The sequence below is a fragment of the Malania oleifera genome, chromosome 12, assembly GCF_029873635.1.
Source record: "Malania oleifera isolate guangnan ecotype guangnan chromosome 12, ASM2987363v1, whole genome shotgun sequence".
NCBI lineage: Eukaryota > Viridiplantae > Streptophyta > Magnoliopsida > Santalales > Ximeniaceae > Malania > Malania oleifera.
Window position 1 is genome coordinate 3,771,198 of NC_080428.1, and position 17,579 is coordinate 3,788,776.

The 17,579-nt window shown below is 34.4% G+C and overlaps 1 protein-coding gene across 2 annotated transcripts; it reads left to right on the plus strand.

The window, feature by feature from the left end:
• Positions 1-634: 634 nt before the first annotated feature.
• Positions 635-16,758, plus strand: LOC131145142 (uncharacterized). Of its 2 annotated transcripts, none has more exons than XM_058094241.1 (23): positions 635-877; positions 979-1,071; positions 1,192-1,357; positions 5,632-5,711; positions 6,066-6,152; positions 6,256-6,306; positions 6,411-6,528; positions 6,615-6,671; positions 6,776-6,840; positions 7,068-7,151; positions 7,244-7,294; positions 7,396-7,458; positions 7,562-7,608; positions 7,729-7,798; positions 7,987-8,049; positions 12,644-12,733; positions 12,822-12,860; positions 12,968-13,195; positions 13,293-13,378; positions 13,696-13,744; positions 13,860-13,940; positions 14,052-14,145; positions 16,186-16,758. In XM_058094241.1, exons 3-23 carry the CDS (start codon positions 1,240-1,242, stop codon positions 16,398-16,400), a joined length of 1,836 nt encoding a protein of 611 aa, XP_057950224.1. In that variant the 5' UTR covers positions 635-877; positions 979-1,071; positions 1,192-1,239; the 3' UTR covers positions 16,401-16,758. The 2 variants fall into 2 exon arrangements, with proteins under 2 accessions (XP_057950224.1, XP_057950225.1); XM_058094242.1 differs by having other exon boundaries at positions 1,195-1,357.
• The last annotated feature ends 821 nt before the right edge of the window (positions 16,759-17,579 follow it).

Here is a 17,579-nt window from a genome sequence, read left to right on the forward strand (position 1 = left end):
TAACACATCACATACTCCTCTCTTTGCTTGGAGAAGACCTGTAGGCCATTGCTATGACACTACACTTTCATCGATAAGTTATTTCCCTCGATTCTCTTTCTCTCTCACCACCTATCTCCTCCTCCTTTCTGTTAATCTATCTCTCGTGGTAGTTATGGATGATGAGGTTGATGGGAATGGAACAATAATTAATTTTTGTTGGATGGACAAATAAAAACAAATTGATACGACAAAAAATTGAAAGTCATTAGCTAATTAAAGTTACCACTCTAATTGGCTTCAAACATTGATTTCATTAATATCTTTATTTCATTTCTATTTCTATTTTTTTTATGCCTGAATTCTTTCTTTATCATAAAAAAATTGAGCAAAAGTTATAATTTGAAAGATTTTTTTATTTTATGAGAAACTTAAAAGGTGATGCGTTAAAATTTTTAAAAAATTTAGGAGGGCGTGGAAGGTTGGTTCAATCGCGTCTTTTGCGATTCTTCCATATTGTACACTTTTTGTATGCCACCCCAAAGACGGGAAAAAAAAAAGATCCCCTGCAAAACGGATGCGCCGAGGAGACAGAAACCCTAATTCCCTACCGGCAAAATAATATTATATAAAATAAAGGAAAAATAAATGAAAAAAGCAGCAGGAAAGGGGAAAAAAAAAAGAAAGAATAAAAGGTGGTGTGCTTTTCTTTCAGCTTCCCTTTCTTCCGCCAGCCGCAGACCAAACCAATAAAAGGACGGCAGGAAAGAGGCACCACGGCAGGCCTCTCGTCCTCCTCCGTCGTCTCTCAGAGCTCGGAGTTCAGAGCTTTGAGCTTTCAGTGCATCCTTTCTTTCCTTCTCTCTTTCGCAGTGCTCTGTTCTTTTTAGGCTTTCAGGTATACGCAATGTGACCCAGCACGCATGCAAATGCAATTTTTGGATTTATTCCTTCTTTGCCAGAATCAAATCTCACCACTGCTCTTGCATTTGCTTATAGAAGGAGGAGGGGGAGGAGGAGGAGGAGGAGGAAGGGGGTGAAGCAGAGCACAAGAAAAGCAGAGCAGAAGCAAACGACGTCGTTTTGGAGAAGGTCTTCCTCATCCTTTCTGTTCAAAATGTCGCTCTTCTCCTCCGTCAGTCCTTCCTTTCGCCCCTTCTCATTTATACTTTGTATGTATGTGTGTAATGGATTTTGGGAATGAAATAACAGCAGCAGCAGCAGCAGCAGCAGCTTGATCGGGGCTTTGCAGAGGGAGAAATGAAGTACGTTTTGGTGACCGGAGGAGTTGTGAGTGGCCTGGGGAAAGGCGTGACTGCCAGCAGCTTTGGAGTGCTCCTAAAAGCCTGTGGACTTCGCGTCACTGCAATTAAGATAGGTATAGCTTATCTTGTCTCGTGTCTCTCTCTCCCGCTCCCTCGCCCACTTTCCTTTGGTTTTAGATCATTTGTGGAATTGCCTTAAATTGATTTTGCTGCAAATAGTCCCCCTATCCATATGTGCAGCCTGAACTTCTTATCTTTTTAAATTTTAAACCCATAACTGTGGTAGGAATAGCCTGCTTAATTCGGTTTGTTAATTTGACTGGCTTTAAGTTTTGTCATTCATCTTATTGTAACTGGTGAGGCTTGAATCGAGAGTCATTCTATTGAGACACCCTTCTCTCTTCTTCTGGATGCTTTTTTTCCCTCTCATTTTAGTAGTATCTCATGTGGAAGTTGCAACACAGGTGATTGCAATGGAATAATCTTAAGTAATATATTTAGATAATTTATCGTGCAGTTCAGTTGTTTTTTTAAGACATATTGATGATATATTAGCATAATTAAGTCTATAAATTGAAGTATATATACTTGAAATTATTTTTATGAATTTATATTTTCTTTTAGCTGTAAAATACAAGCAAAGATACAGATACAGGACATTGTGAAAACCCCAATATATTGTTTCTTTAATAAATTATTGTATTTAAAAGAAATTGAGGTTATAGTTATCTTTATTTGTAATTATCATGTTTTATGAATTAAATAAAATAAACTCATATCACAATGTATCATTTTTGTTCTGAGAAGTACTTAAAAAAACCTGTGGTACCATAGAGGAGTGTCCTGAGAAATGTGGAAAAATGTTAAGCAGTGAAATATATTTTTAAAGTTTTCAGTACATCCATGAAATTTCAGTATATTTTAGATAAATATCTAAAGGTGTCAGTTTTATAGAAGAAGACACGATATGGTACTATACTGGCTAAATATGAGATGTATAGCATGTAATACAATAATTTTATTTTTTAAGTTAAAATTTTGGAGCAACCAAAGATGCATTACCAATGTTTAGAAACAAATTAAATTCTTATCTTTTTTTGTTAATGTGCAATATAATTTTTTAGTGTTTGTCTTTATACATTTCAAACAAATTGAAAATACTTTATTGTAATTATGCTTTGGTTTGACATTTATAATAAATTTTTTGGTCATTACTAATATATCACATTGTTCCTAAAAGATTAGAACTTAAAGAAAAAAGTTATGAATTATAGACAAATATATCATTTGAGAAAGTTCTTAGTGGCATACAAAAAATTTAAATAAAGTTAATGTCGAGTATAGTAATAGTATGTATACGTATAGTCAACTATTAGAATGTCTATATGACATAGTTGTCAAATTGGATTTCAAACCATGGATCAAAATCCTAATTTTGCGAGTATAGAATGAAGAATCAAATTGTATCCTTGGTACTAATTGTTAAAATTTGTTGGAAAATAAATATATACATCTATAAACAAACAAAATAGGTTAAAAATGAAATATCTTGATGAAAATTATCATGTACCCTAATATAAACACACACATCTATGTATGGATGCAAAGTATACTATTTATTAGAAAGTTGAAAAAGTGGAGTAACCCATCTTTGAAATGTCAAAACATTAAAATGTCTCCATATCTAAACACTTCAACTTTCAAAATAGACTATTCTTGAGGGAATCGAGAAAACAAAAATTTATGGAATTGTCAAACTCTACAAAAAAGTTTAGGAAACCAAAATTTTGATTAGAATTCAAAAAAAGATTAGTTTGAAAACATCTTTATTTATTTTGATTATAAAGGCCCTTGCAAGAGGTTTTAAGCCTTTACTCATTGAAGTGTAATGACCTTTTGAATTTTAAACAATTAGGTTTAATTGGGAACTAATTGAATTTGTTGATTTTGGATTATGCGAGAATGCTTACAGAATCTAATCATAAGATTTGAATTTGGGCTTTTGTGACTCCAAGGTCCTAGGTTTGGTTCCCTACTTGTGGTTTGTCTAGTGAATTATCAGGGATGCATCAATAGGTGGGCGGCAATATTTTCATCACCTTGGTTTGGTGCCGCCTGAGTGGGTTTGAAGGGCTTGTCCAAGTTGGAGTTCCGGGTCGTAAAAAAAAAAAAAAAGATTTGAATTGAGAATTGTAAGATGCAAGGTCAATTCTTTCTCATTTCGGTTTTCCTACTAGATTTGAATGGGTATGCTGATGAATCAAATCGAATCATGCAATTTGAACCAAGAATTGTATGATTTTGACAACTATGACATGTACTATATTTTTTCTATAAAAAAATGGCTTGCAATATTTTAAAAGACGTGTGTAGACATAACATGCTTGTTATTTGATATACATGTGTGGGTTACTTTAAAAAGTCAAGGGTGTTATGGTAAAGAAAGAATGTTTTTTTAACTAAAAGTTTAACATATTATGTTTTACAGAGATTTTGGATTTATTTAATTCTTTATATTGCACATCTATGAGCCTTGCTTTTGATTTACCGAGTATCTGAATAATTTTTAATTTATTTGCTAAAGTGGTATAAGCCTATGGGGAAATTATTAGTTAGAAATTTTTTACAATCCAACAACTAAGGGTTTTTTGTATAACTGTAAAAAAATTGTGAAAATGAAAACCTTTAATGAAAACTAAAAATCAAAAACAAAATCTGAATTAAAAACGAGCAACCTATTTGGTTAATATTTATAAAACTAATATAAATTAGAAACTTGATTGACCAAATGCTCTTTTTTTTTTCTTGAATCAAATGAAAATTAAAAATATGATCTAAATAATAGAAATACAAAAAATAAAAAGAAAAATATTATAATAAAATTATAAATTAATATAATTATTTTACTTAATTTTTTATTTTACAAAACTCACTTTGTAGTGCTACAAGAACGTTCATATTATGCATGAAAATTTGAAGAGTAGCAAAAATATTTTTAAATCACTTATTATTTTTTTTTTTCAAATTTTTAGAATTTTTTTTGGGTACTTTTATTTTAAATTTAATTCAAATTTCACATAGTTATTTTATTTTAATTTTAGATAAAATAATGCATAAAATGAATGATTTATTGACAAAATTTAATTCTGCATATTAAAGTACTCTGACAACTGAAATCTAGAAAATATAATTTTTTATGTATTTGAAAACAAAAAAACTGACAAGAAGTTTTCTGGCAATGTAAGAAAACACCTCGTCATAATCTCTATTTTTTGGCAATATCGAAATGAAATTAGAAAACAGAAAAGAAAATGGATATTAAACAGATCCCAAAGCTTTGTTGCTGCTGTTTTTTGTTTACTTAATGGTCAATTAGTGAGTTTCTTCTAATTTTAAATAAATATGACCTTCGTTATCTGTAAGGTACTTATAGATCTATGATTTTATTCTTAATATTTATCTTTTCGAAGTAGATTGATTGCTTATGTGAATTATATTAGAATTTTTTCTAATCTTTGTTGAATTTAATTTTTGAGAAATTTGTTTGGTTCAATATTTTAAAAGGCTTAATTGAAGCCTGCTTCAAATGAAGCACACCCAAAATACCTTGAGGCATAGTCTAAAATACCAAATGTCAAAAAGGCCAAAGCATTATATGCTGAGGCTTATGCCTTTGTACAAAAGGCAAGCCTTCTGTGCCTTTTTGGTTGAGGCTCACACATTTTGGGTATGTGAATCTCAAGTTAGATTTGGCTAGAAATTATGGCACATGTTTATACTTTATATGAAGGAATATCCTAATATGAGTTGATATCTAAAACTCATGAACCTCAACCTTTCCAAAATAATTGACAGCTGCATCTCGTATCATGAAAATAATTTGAATTTTGTAATGTTATTATGATCCCTTGGCATGATTTTCTTAATGAATTGAAGTGAATATTATTAGAATGGCCAAACAAGTAGTTTACAAATTATATTTGATTTTTTAAAAAAAATTATTTGTAATTTTCTTTATTTTTCTTTATTTTAAAAATATATGTGATTTATTTACATATTTTTATCTTTTTGTCTAAAAAAAAAAAAATTCCGAAAGGTTTATGCCAAAATGCTCAAAAGCTTAAGGCTTATGATTTGCCTTATAAGGGTTAAAATGCCTAACCAAATGCCTTCGCATGTAACTGTATGTAGTCTTACTGACTTCAATGACACAATGCATCCCGCCCTTCTTTTTCCAGGAACTTTTTTTGATGGAAATTTATTGTAAATTCAAATTTTAGTAATGTTTTAATGCTACAGAGATTAAGGAATCATCAGTTGGTTTGTTCTCACATTTTTCTTTTCAGTTCTGTTTTCATATGTTTTAATTTTTATTCCATATGTGCAGATCCATATCTCAATACTGATGCAGGGACAATGTCTCCGTCTGAGCATGGGGAGGTTTTTGTCTTAGATGATGGTGGTGAGGTAGAGTAATCATATTTTGTGTGCTGTTTATGCATGCTTGATGGTATGGTGGAATGAAACAGTCTTTGAAGTAAGAATTTAATGTCTGGGTCACCGTACACACCATTCCCCCCCCCCCCCCCCCCAAAAAAAAAAAAGTAAAAGGAAAACGCATTAATTGTGTAAGACTAAGATTTGGTAGATGGTTCATCTCTTCTTATTTTACAGGTGGATCTTTTTTTTTTTCTTTTTAATTCTATATTTTTCCCCTCATCTTTGAAAATATACTTGATTCTCTTTGATATATGTGCATTCTGTAAGGGGATGGTTAGAACCATTCATATGTGACCTCAAAATGACTTTTATGTTTTGAAGGTGGACTTGGACCTTGGAAACTATGAGCGGTTCTTGGATGTTGGATTGACCCGTGACAATAATATCACAGCTGGAAAGATTTACCAGGTAAAATCTCTTTCACCTGTATTACTCAAAATATCTGAAGGCAATATGCCTTGCTTCCATAATAGTCACTGTTCTGACTGATGCTTTTCTTTGTGAATTATAGTCTGTAATTGACAAAGAGAGAAGAGGTGATTATCTTGGACAAACTGTCCAGGTCTGTTTCAACTGTTGAAGTGGCTTGTGCTAGTCTAATCAAAGTCTTGCCTTAATTATACGGGACTGAACTTTTTTTCTTGTGTATTCTTTTACTATTTTTAGGTTGTCCCGCACGTTACAAATGCTATTCAAGAATGGATTGAGCGTGTAGCAGTGATACCAGTGGATGGGAAGAATGGACCAGCTGATGTTTGTGTCATAGAATTGGGTGGAACTATTGGTACATTTGCTTTCATGATTTTCAGTAAATGTGCTGTTTCCTCTTGCTTGATTAAGGTAAACTTAGATGAACTTATCTTAATGTAGGTGATATTGAGTCAATGCCATTTATTGAAGCACTTGGTCAATTCTCATATCGTGTAGGTGAGCTTAATGTGCTCTTACATCTACGGTACAGACCATTTAAATTGAATTTTCTTTAGCTGATGTTAAGTGGAACAATTTATCTTATTTGTTTCTTCTTTTAGGCCCAGGAAATTTCTGCTTGATTCATGTAAGCCTGGTACCTGTCCTCAACGTTGTTGGTGAACAGGTATATATGGAAATATTTGCATGTTTTAGATGTGAAATGTGTTGAATTTGCATGTCAGAGTTCTAGGTTTGTACAAAATTTTAATAGTCTGAAGCATTATTTGTGGTTGTCTTTGAAATTTGTTGTTATACTTGATTACAGCTGTTTATCTTCATGAAATTTGTTGACCTATACAAACTTGATTACTTCAATTCTAATTAACATTTCATCCAAACTTTAACTTGTAGAAAACGAAGCCTACGCAACATAGTGTTCGAGGCCTTCGGGGGCTTGGATTGACACCAAATATTTTAGCATGTCGCAGTACAAAGGTCTTGCCCTCCATTTTCTGTCTATACATTTTTCTTTGAATATTATATGTCACTTGTGGGCTTAATTTTCTGAACTTTGTTGTCTTGGATAGGCACTTGATGAGAATGTCAAGGAAAAGCTTTCTCAATTCTGCCATGTACCGGTATTATGTTCAAAATAGTTATTTTCTTCCATTGCCTTTGTCTTTGTTAATTAACTAGTTAACATGTTTGCAAGATGAATGTATTGAATGCTTATTTTCAGGCAGAAAACATCATCACTCTCTATGATGTTCTGAATATATGGCACATTCCTTTGCTGCTAAGAGTAAGAATTTCATTATGACTTGTGAAGTTATTTCAATTGGATTGGGCTTTTCTCAACTGGATAACTTTGAGCCTCATTATTTTTTTTCACTCTTTCCAATTAGGATCAGAAAGCACATGAGGCAATCTTGAAAGGATTGAACCTTCAAGGGTTAGTGTTGCTAACTCAATCATTATTTGATGTATACTCTCTCTCTCTCTCAAATCTATCAGCTGCATTATTTCTTTTTATTTTGTCCGGAAGTCTATCTTACATATCTGTGATCTGCAGTGTTGCTATGCGACCTGATTTAGAGGAGTGGACTGGCATGACAAAAGTTTGTGACATGCTACATGAACCCGTAGGTCTTACCTCTTATATTGATTCGAATTTTTCTGTATTCTTTAAAGCATTGAGTGGAGATAGCTTAAATCAAATTGAATGGCAAAATTGATTTAGTGAACCTGTGAGGTTGGGACAAAGGCTTTATTGTTATTGTTGTTGTGTGATTTTTCTTATACTATATTTATTTTTTGTCTTACTTTACAGGTTAGAATTGCCATGGTTGGAAAATACATGGGCCTTTCAGATTCTTACCTCTCTGTTATGAAGGTGAATTACTCGAAGATTAGGAAATTTTGTTCCTCCCCATTGATAATAACTTACTTTTCAACAGTCATTTTTGTATCCTATATACTTCAGCTTATGTTTGCTCACTAGCTGCTTTTTGTGTATTCACTGAATTTTTTACCGATTGTTTATTTTTGGTTTAAACTTTGGGTATAATATAATTATTCTTAGTTCTCAATTTCAAAGTGTTGGGTACCCGGGTGAATGAGTAGGGGAAGGAGCAGAATTACTCTTGAAGTTATGGCTAGCCCTGTTCTTCTTATATTCTCTGTTGAACACAGTCTAAAATACCCTATTTTAGCACACTATTTTCTGTGTTTCCCCTTTTAAAATGCATGATAAGAAGAAAATACAATCACACCTCAAATATTTTCCTTATGCTGAGTTTTTTTTTTTTGGAGGAGAGGAGCTTATATAAATTAAATATAGCTTCATTGAAATAGCTTGGGGGATGTTAGATTTTTGGAGAGTTTCAACAGTACATGGACCGGTTCACAATTGTGGGGCAGAATTTTTGAATCCAGTACTGCTGCATGCTTGATGCCCTTCATAGAATTGTAATGTGGTGCAGGAGGCTTGAGCACTGGCTGATATGTTTTGACTAGTTGTAGTAAAGAGTCTGACTCTAGAGTGAGTAAAAAGGAAGTCCCCACTAATGTTTATTAGGCTTTGAAAATTTCAGTCAAGAAAAGAAAAAACTGTTTCATATCTTTAGGAAACCAAAATGGAGGCTATAACATAAATTTGGTTTGTATACTTTATAGACTCGTTCAGTTCTTATTGGTAAAACTTGTTTGTTAATGGAAGGAATCGGATAATATTAAAGTTAGAAGTTTAATGATAACTCAATTAAACAATTAACATTGACATTTCATTTGGGAAAATACACTGATGTCTCCTAAGTTTTTCCAAAAGGGCACAGCCTGCCCTTGACTTTTGAAAAATTACATTGGCCCCACTGATGGAAGGCAAATGGTGTTAGTAATTTTTTTCTATGAACTTTTTGCACCCTATTACATGCGAATGGAATAAGTTAACTGTACATACACTAAAATTAAACTTGCACCCAAAAAACCCAAACATGTATTTGGATCCTGCGTCCTCTTGGATAAATACTCATTTCTCAGAACACTCTTTCCATCTCTATGCCTTGCCCTTTCTGCCTCTCATCAATTGACCCCATCAAAGCTTTATTCTTTGAGCCTTTGATTTACAGAAGTCTGCTTCTGTATGTGAGTTTTTCTCCATCATTTCAAGGTCCTTATGCCCATTGCTCTCTACTCTGTTAGCGTTCTCCTTTAACTGATATGATGGTGAACATTCTGCCAATCTTGCTTGGCATCTTGCTTGCGACATATGGTGAGGACCAATCTGATATTATCCAATTGTGAGCTGTCCTATTAGAGACGCCTGGTTGGTAATGATTCGATCTTCGTTCTAAAGAGAATAACATTGAAATCCATTACTTAATTTTCTCATGCTCTGTCTGGATTGTTTGTGCATTGGCTCGTATTGAATGTTCATTGTTAAATGGTGTTGCAAATTTTCATTTTGATTTTGCATAATTTGGGACCAATATTTTGTGCTTGTGCATGTTGAATCTTGCTCTGTTTTTGCTTGTGGGGAAGACATCTACACTCATTATGATGTCGCTGGAGTTGTGAAATTTTAGTTGCTGAATTCAATACCTAAATTCACAAATGCACAGAGCTCTTGGGGATTCGTGTTGTGGGTGTCACGTCACTGATACCAATTGATCGAAGTGGAATGTGACAAGTTATCTGCAATCTGGCCATGGTTGCTGCCAATAGAAGCAACCATCAAGGGAAGTAACCCCCATACATACACAATTGTTGATAAAAAGGGCATCAATTTTTATTTTGTAAGGAAACCAGCTGGTTGTAGTGAAGCCCATATCTGCCTGAAGGGGAATATCTTTTTTACCTTGCTAAGGGTAACACTTGGTATTTAAAAAACAAAATAAAGATGGTGTCATTATATCCCTCCAAGTAACAGCTACCTAACAGAATCATAAGGGTCACTAAAGTGTCAAGGGAGGAAAAAGTAATTTTCAAAATATCAGGGGAAGCCCGTGTCTTTTGGGCAGAACTGAGAGGAGATTAGTCTATTTTCCCTTTAATATTTATTTTTTTCGTCTGCAAATTGTTTTTTGGATGTGAAAGGAATTCAATAAAATTTTCAAGAAGTTTTTTGCTAGAATATATCTTCTTTCTAGTTTTAAATCATTGTCTTATCATTCGAGGTGTGTTTTATGGCCCAACAAACTAAGTTTACCTTCTCGTGTTTCAAGTGTCCTGGTTTTGCACTCAGTTTCAAGCCTTAGCTAAACTTATGCTTTTTATGCCACATCATCCTTACACTCATGGTGGGACTTCAGATCCTGCATCCATGTCAACAGAGACTACCTGCTAGCTGCCACCCCATCCCTACTTTCTGCCACTGTGGTCTGTCTAGCCCACTTCTAGTTTAATTTTTCTTTATGATCTAATATTGTGTGTGTTTTTTTTGGGAAAAGGCTGTACACCGTATGATTTGGGTGTTTTTTTTGGTGGTAAGTTGTCTAAAATGAAGTAAAAATTCCTTGAAGTCAACCTATTGACATCATACCTTTTTTTGTAGAATGTTGTCTAAAATTTGAAAATTCCTTTCAATTTAATGACATCATACTTGCAGTACTACTGCTAAGGAAAATACTTTTATTCAATTTTTAAATTTATTCCAGTAGAAGGTGGCCTATAATTGTGTCATTGGCATATGCAATGTTGACCATGGCTATGCCATGCACCTGTTTAGCTCTGTGGAAACTGTTGTGCTGAACTGCTTACCTTCGTTTGACTGCCTAATTTCTGAACATTATTCACTGCAAGGACAAGTTATCGATTCAGAAAGTACAAATTTGTCTGACTTATAAGCATAGGCAAGCCTACTATCAAGCAACTTGCTTAAGCATTTTGGGCAAGTTGACTGTCTGAAAAGTTCTTCAGCTGGTGAGCTTAGCCTGGGGCATTAAAATGGTATAAGAAACCTACACTACTCAAAAGTGTGGGAAAGCATTTTGTACAGCTTAGTGCTACGCTGAGAGGTGGGCATCACTTCAGGAACTTGTACAAGCTACCTTTTGAATCGTGCAGTGCCTGGTGAGAGACTGGGCATTTGATGTGGGCTTATGATTTGGTGTGGCGGAGTACTTAAGCGGGGGGAGATTGTGATAGCCCTATCCCGATCCTGCAGTAGTTTGGGAACATTAATGTAGTTCTACAAAGCATTGATACCGACATGAGACATGGATACGATATGATATTGACATGCCAATACAACAATTTTGAAAAAATGAGGATACAACATGGCAGGAATACATTAGTTAATTAGTGTAATATAACTGTGTGTTTATATATATATATATATAGGCATGCATTTCCTTTTAGATGATAAATAGTATGGTAATTTTTATTTAAAATGGAATATATCCACCATTCATTCAAAATTATCAATTACACATTTTATAAACTAATATGATCATCTACTACATTCATATCATGGAATATTGGTCCATCAACAAAAAAATAAAAAAAAGAAAACAAAAAAACAACTCAAGGGCATTACTGATGGTGTGCAATGGGCATGACTTGTAGTTACTAGAAAAAGCGAACAACCTAGTGAGCCATGTTGGTATGAACGTTCCAAAACATGGTACATTTTTGTTCTGGAATGTTAAATCTAATGATCCAAAGTTTTAATTTAATATTTTTTACATTTTAAAAGTGGGGCATCATTGCATTTTAATTCTGTTTCTGTCATTACTAATCTAGTTCTCAACAGAAAACCTCTTCTATATTTGGAAACACCTCAACATCCTCTCCAAAATATATAGGTGCCATTACATTTTTTTTTAAAATGCCACATTTTAGAGCATGTACCTATATACTACGATCCCTTTCCCAGTCACGAACGGAAACTTTCCACGTTCTAGGTAACATGGGTATGACTCATCGAGAAATTATATTAAATTCAAAAAACAGATTAACAAAGAGTGGAACTGGCTATGGCTTTAGAGAGGCGAAATTCTGGGGGCAGAAGGTCCAGTGGTGCTCTATAAGGCTAATGCAGCAGCGCTAGGGCTCCACAGGACAACCATTCCAATGTCAAAGAACCTTCAACTCCTAGTCTCTCAACTTCTTAATTAATATTTGACATGTATCTGATGCGTATCGGTGAGTGTGGGGCAGGTGTCAATATCTGGCACTTGTTAGACACTTGACACTTCATGCCAGAAGAGTCGGTGTTTCCTAGGATTGTGTGTTATAAGCTTGGGCAAGATTATTACAAAGCAACTTTTGGCTTTTAGCATTTTGGACTAGTTGGCTAGCCCAAAAGTTCTTGGGCTAGTAGGCTTATATCTGGGCATTACAAAGCACCTCAAAAACAATTCACGTATATATATTGCATCCATTTATGTGATTTAAGTCATTATAATTTTTGTTTTTCAAGCCATAGATGGCAGAATCTTAGATTATTTTGATTGGTCATATCCTAATATTTTGGCCTGCTGTTACAGGCTCTCTTGCATGCTTCTGTTGCCTGTCATCGGAAACTCATTGTAGAATGGGTTCCCGCTGGTGATCTTGAAGATGCAACCGCTAAGGAGGTTAGTACTCGAGACCAAATTCACCATTGGAAATTTTCTTTCTATTATGTAGAAAAATACTAAATGATTACTATTAACACTATTGTAGGCCCCTGATGTTTATAAAGCTGCATGTGAAATTTTGAAGGTAACTTCTGTTTAGTATTCATCTTGAATTAATCCTTTTAGCTTATGTTATATTATTTTTTAACCGCTTTGTTTATTCTATTCTTCTACATAACTTTTTCAATGCAGGGTGTCGATGGTATACTAGTTCCTGGAGGTTTTGGTGATAGAGGGGTACAAGGGAAAATTTTTGCAGCAAAATATGCCCGAGAAAACAAAATTCCATTTCTTGGAATTTGTTTGGGAATGCAAATTGCTGTCATTGAGTTTGCACAATCTGTTCTTGGTTTGCAAGATGCAAACAGCACAGAGTTTGACCCTGAAACTATGAATGCTTGTGTGATACTTATGCCAGAGGTATGCAATTCTGCATAATGTTCAATCAAGTCGGCATTTAATTTTGTGATCTGATCTTCTGTAACGACCTTACGTTATTCTCTGGTTCACTTGGTAGGGATCAAAGACTCATAAGGGAGGAACCATGCGGCTGGGAACACGGAGGACATATTTCAAGGTTACTGACTGCATGACTGCGAAATTGTGAGTGTTAGTGACTCCTTTAAAGTATTGATTATTATGTACATCCATGCGCATCCACACCAGCATGCACTTGCGTCTGCCTGCACAAGTGTAAACATGTTTCTCATATTGACAGATGAAGTTAACTTGTCAGCAATAGGTTTTTTTCCTTCTTTTCCCCAAAATTTTTAGCCTAATCTTGTAAAGTATTGCCATTTATTTAATTAATAATCATACAATTCTAGATCTGAAAATATTTGACAGATCCTACACAAACAGTGCTACTCATTAATGTCATCATGGTTAACCAACTTATGTGATTTTGACTTTATGTTTAGGTATGGCAATGCAAATTTTATTGATGAGCGACATCGACATAGGTATGAGGTAAGTGATGTTTGTGTGGAAAAAGGGGAAAAGATTCTTATTGTTGTATTAGCATGCTCTGCTGAATTAGTTTGATGTAATGACTGATTGGGAAGGAATAATTTATGTTGTGTAGGTAAATCCCAGTATGGTATCCCAACTTGAAAATGCTGGCATGTCATTTGTTGGGAGAGATGAAAGCGGTACGCGCATGGAGGTAAGTATTATAGAAATAAGAAGGAATCTATTGTTCCATGCATATGCATACTACGCGTAATTATGATGACCATAAATAATGGTTCACCTTTTTGGGGAGCGCTGATTGCAGGTTATTGAACTTCCTGGCCATCCTTTCTTTGTTGGGGTTCAGTTTCATCCTGAATTTAAGTCAAGGCCAGCAAAACCTTCTGCACCATTCTTAGGTATATATAGATCTACCTTCTGCCCCATTTACTCTGTAGTTTGATTTTTAAAATCTGCTGTGTGATTTATTGGACTTATGCTCGTGAATACCTGTGAGGGAGATCTCGAACTTTTAACTAGAAAACTTCGGTTGTGGCCTACATATTCTTGGAATATTTTAAGTTAAGCTGCTAGCAAGGATACTGTGGCAAGGTTGAATTAAAATTTATGTGATTTTGTACAATTGACCAGATTTCCCTTGTTTTTGCTAGAGGGATTCTCTGTTTGTTTGTTAGTATCCATGAAGCTGGGTCATTTAGCCATGTCCTCAAAATATTTTATTTCTTTATAGGAAAGAATAACAGGTTTTTATTGCTATTTTTTGCCATTGGTTTAACCCTTTGATTTTGCTGCACTTAACTGAGTCGAGCCTTATGTTTCCATCCTCGTGGGTCAGCGCACAAATTGTCCTTTTGGTAGTCAGATCCATCTTAGATCCATTTGATGTTGATTGCTCTCTCTACTAAAAATTTGTCCCAACTTTATACAAATAATGTTTGTTTGTCTCATCACATTTTATTTGTTATACTGTTCAACAATGAAATGCCAAGAGAGCAATCTCAGCATTAGTATTTTTTAATATTTTTTTTACAGAACTGAAATTCGGTTTGGTTCTTTAATGCACCTTGTTACTGAGTGTCACTAGATCAATCCACCCTGACCTATTTTCTCATTAAACTGTTTGAAAACATTGAAAGACATTTTTCAACTCTTGAGCAATGTGAGAAAGCCAGATGTTACTGAGAAATTTGAGACTAATCAGTTTGGCTTCAAGGTTTAGGTGTCTTTTTTTCTTAATTTTTGAAGTATGTAGTTAAATACCCTTCACTTACATTTTGGGGGGAAAAAAAAAGAAGGGAACAAAATTGGTCAATAGGAAAACCTTAACCATCCCATATACTTCCAGTCAACAGTTGCCCATGTTTTTCCCACTCCTTTTTTTGAGTTCAGTTTTACTGTTCTGCTCACACTTCATGTGTGTTCAACTCTTCTTGGTAATGAAATGGAGCCATAGGTTGGGGCAAAGAGGGGTTGGGGGATAGTAGCCATCATGGCGACATGGCCATTATGCTGAGATTATTTAACTGTGTGCACATATACAATCACAAATACATAAATCAAATGACTGATTTCCTCCAAAAAACTGGTTATTAGGCACCATCCAGTTGTGTTTGATGTGGACTGGATAAATTACAAACATCATTTCAAGAAGGAAAGGTTGATCTCTTTGGAAGTACTACTAGCATTTAAGTCAACAAACCAATTGGCTTTCATCTTGAACTGCATAAACTTTATAATGTTCTAGAAGGGTGCTGAAGATTGGCCAACAAATTAACAACTCAACTAAAACTTGTCCTGATATTTCCATCTGCAGTAGTAGTTGTGACGCAGTTTATTGCATTCTCAATATTTACTCAGTGAAAATCATGCAGAATTTCTTAAGTTCAACATAGCTGAGAATGTTGAAGTTATGCTTTCACTTCAGTAGGTTTTTCTCTAGTGCAGAACCAGTTTCTTTGGGACACCTAGTGTAGCAACCTCCTGTGATGGTTGTCCATTTAATATAAGGTCTGATCTCATGAGAAGTCATGCTCAGGGCATCCTCGTGATTGCTTGCACTTACTGCTAGATAACCTTGTTTGGGGGGGGGGGTGTTCATTAGGATGTTGTATTGAATAGAGGTAACCGCTATATTTGGTTTTACCTTTTTTTAATTCTTTCAGGAATCTTTTTGTTTTTTTTTAGTTAATAATCTGCACAATGTCAGCACTTGCTGAAAAGAAATGTCGATTTAATTTCTGTACTAGGATTTTTTCCCCCTTCTCATGTCTTGCAAATAACACTGATGCTTCTGGGTTTGTTTCTGTTTCAAAACAAAAAGAAACAAAAAACAAAGTCAAAAAGGAGAATACAAATGTAGTTTGAAACTTACCCACTTGTGTGTAGATTAATTTGCTGAAACATCTAATCCTGATTTAAATTCCATTTCATGTTCACAGGACTTATAGCAGCAGCTTGTGGGCAGTTTGATGCAGTCCTGCAGAAGATTGGTCATGGCCATGTAAGCAAGGTGGCTGCAAAGAGAAATGGTTTTTGTAACGGGCAATCAGTGGTGAAAGCCCACAGAAATGGACATGCGAATAGAACCTCCAATGGGTCACTAAATGCTGTGTATGGCAATGGTAATGGTGTGCATTGCAAAGAGAGCTGGTGATTGTTTTTTCTCCATCAGTGTTCTTATGGTCCTGTTGTGCCTTGGAAGGGTTTTTTCGCTAGCCATCCCAGATCTCTGTACAGCCATGAGTGTTTGTAGGTGTTTAGAACTCAGGAAAATGTTTTTGATATGTAGCTTTATTCCGAGTCTTATGTGATCTCGCTGAAGTTTTGAAGCGGATTTAACTTTTTCAGCGCACAGAATATATGCAGCCCAATGATTTTTGCTTGTGGGATTGTAATGCTTATTGATTTTGTGGGACTAGTAATTTCTTAACAGCGGCTAGAGAACAAAGCTAGTTGACTGCCTTGAGAAGTTGGTTTCAAGTTGCAAGAATATGCAAATTATTAATGATCAATGTAGGACTTGTAGTCCACAATATGCGAGACTTGGGTACAGAATATGGGAAAAAAAATGAAAAAGTATATAATCTTTGAAGATAATGTGATGTGTTCAACATTTTAAAATTCGTTTAAACATTCTTATATAATAGTTTATGATCCCTTTTGACATCATTGATTACTGTATGATATTTGTCATGGGCTCAAACGTAGAAGATTGGAGTTCAATTTCAAAATAACTTTACATGAACAGCATTTTGGCTGAATAGGGTCTTCCAGTTATGCTCTTAAAATGTAATTTATTTGTGGAGCGAATCTCAGCCTTGTAAGTTTATTTCTTTACTATTGATGGGGGATTTTTGGCCTTCCTATAAATCATGGTAGTCCCATAGTAAGAGAATGTGCATGTACAATTTAGTTGGAACCCTTCGTCCTAGAGATTGCAGTCTAACAATGATGCCGATTGACATGAAAATTTGTTGTGGCATATGAAAGGTTTGGTCCACTTTGACTTCTGAATTTCACATTTTATTCTTTTTTTTTTTCTTTTTGTTTTGTTTTGTTTTTATTTTATTTAGTATTTTTCCTTTGTCGGGAAGAACCTGACTAGAAAACAAACAAGTAAAAGGGAAAGGAAGACAAAACCAAAAAAAAAAAAAAAAGCCAGTTACCTAAAATCTTGAATTTAAGCAATAGACAGGAGAATTGAAGAACACTATGCAAAAGTTATTGAAGTTTTTGATTCAATAACTTAACCAAACTCAAATAACCTTGAGCTTATTATTTGTTTTTGGGAAAAGGCTTTGTTAGTTTTCTTTAATTGAGGCTTGAGAGGCCA

Bases quoted from the DNA above. Each gene is read 5' to 3' on its own strand.
- LOC131145142 (XM_058094241.1), top strand. From the start codon at position 1,240: ATGAAGTACGTTTTGGTGACCGGAGGAGTTGTGAGTGGCCTGGGGAAA. The intron at 5,712-6,065 runs GTAGAGTAATCA...TATGTTTTGAAG, and splicing joins TCTTAGATGATGGTGGTGAG to GTGGACTTGGACCTTGGAAA. The intron at 6,841-7,067 runs GTATATATGGAA...TTTAACTTGTAG, and splicing joins TCAACGTTGTTGGTGAACAG to AAAACGAAGCCTACGCAACA.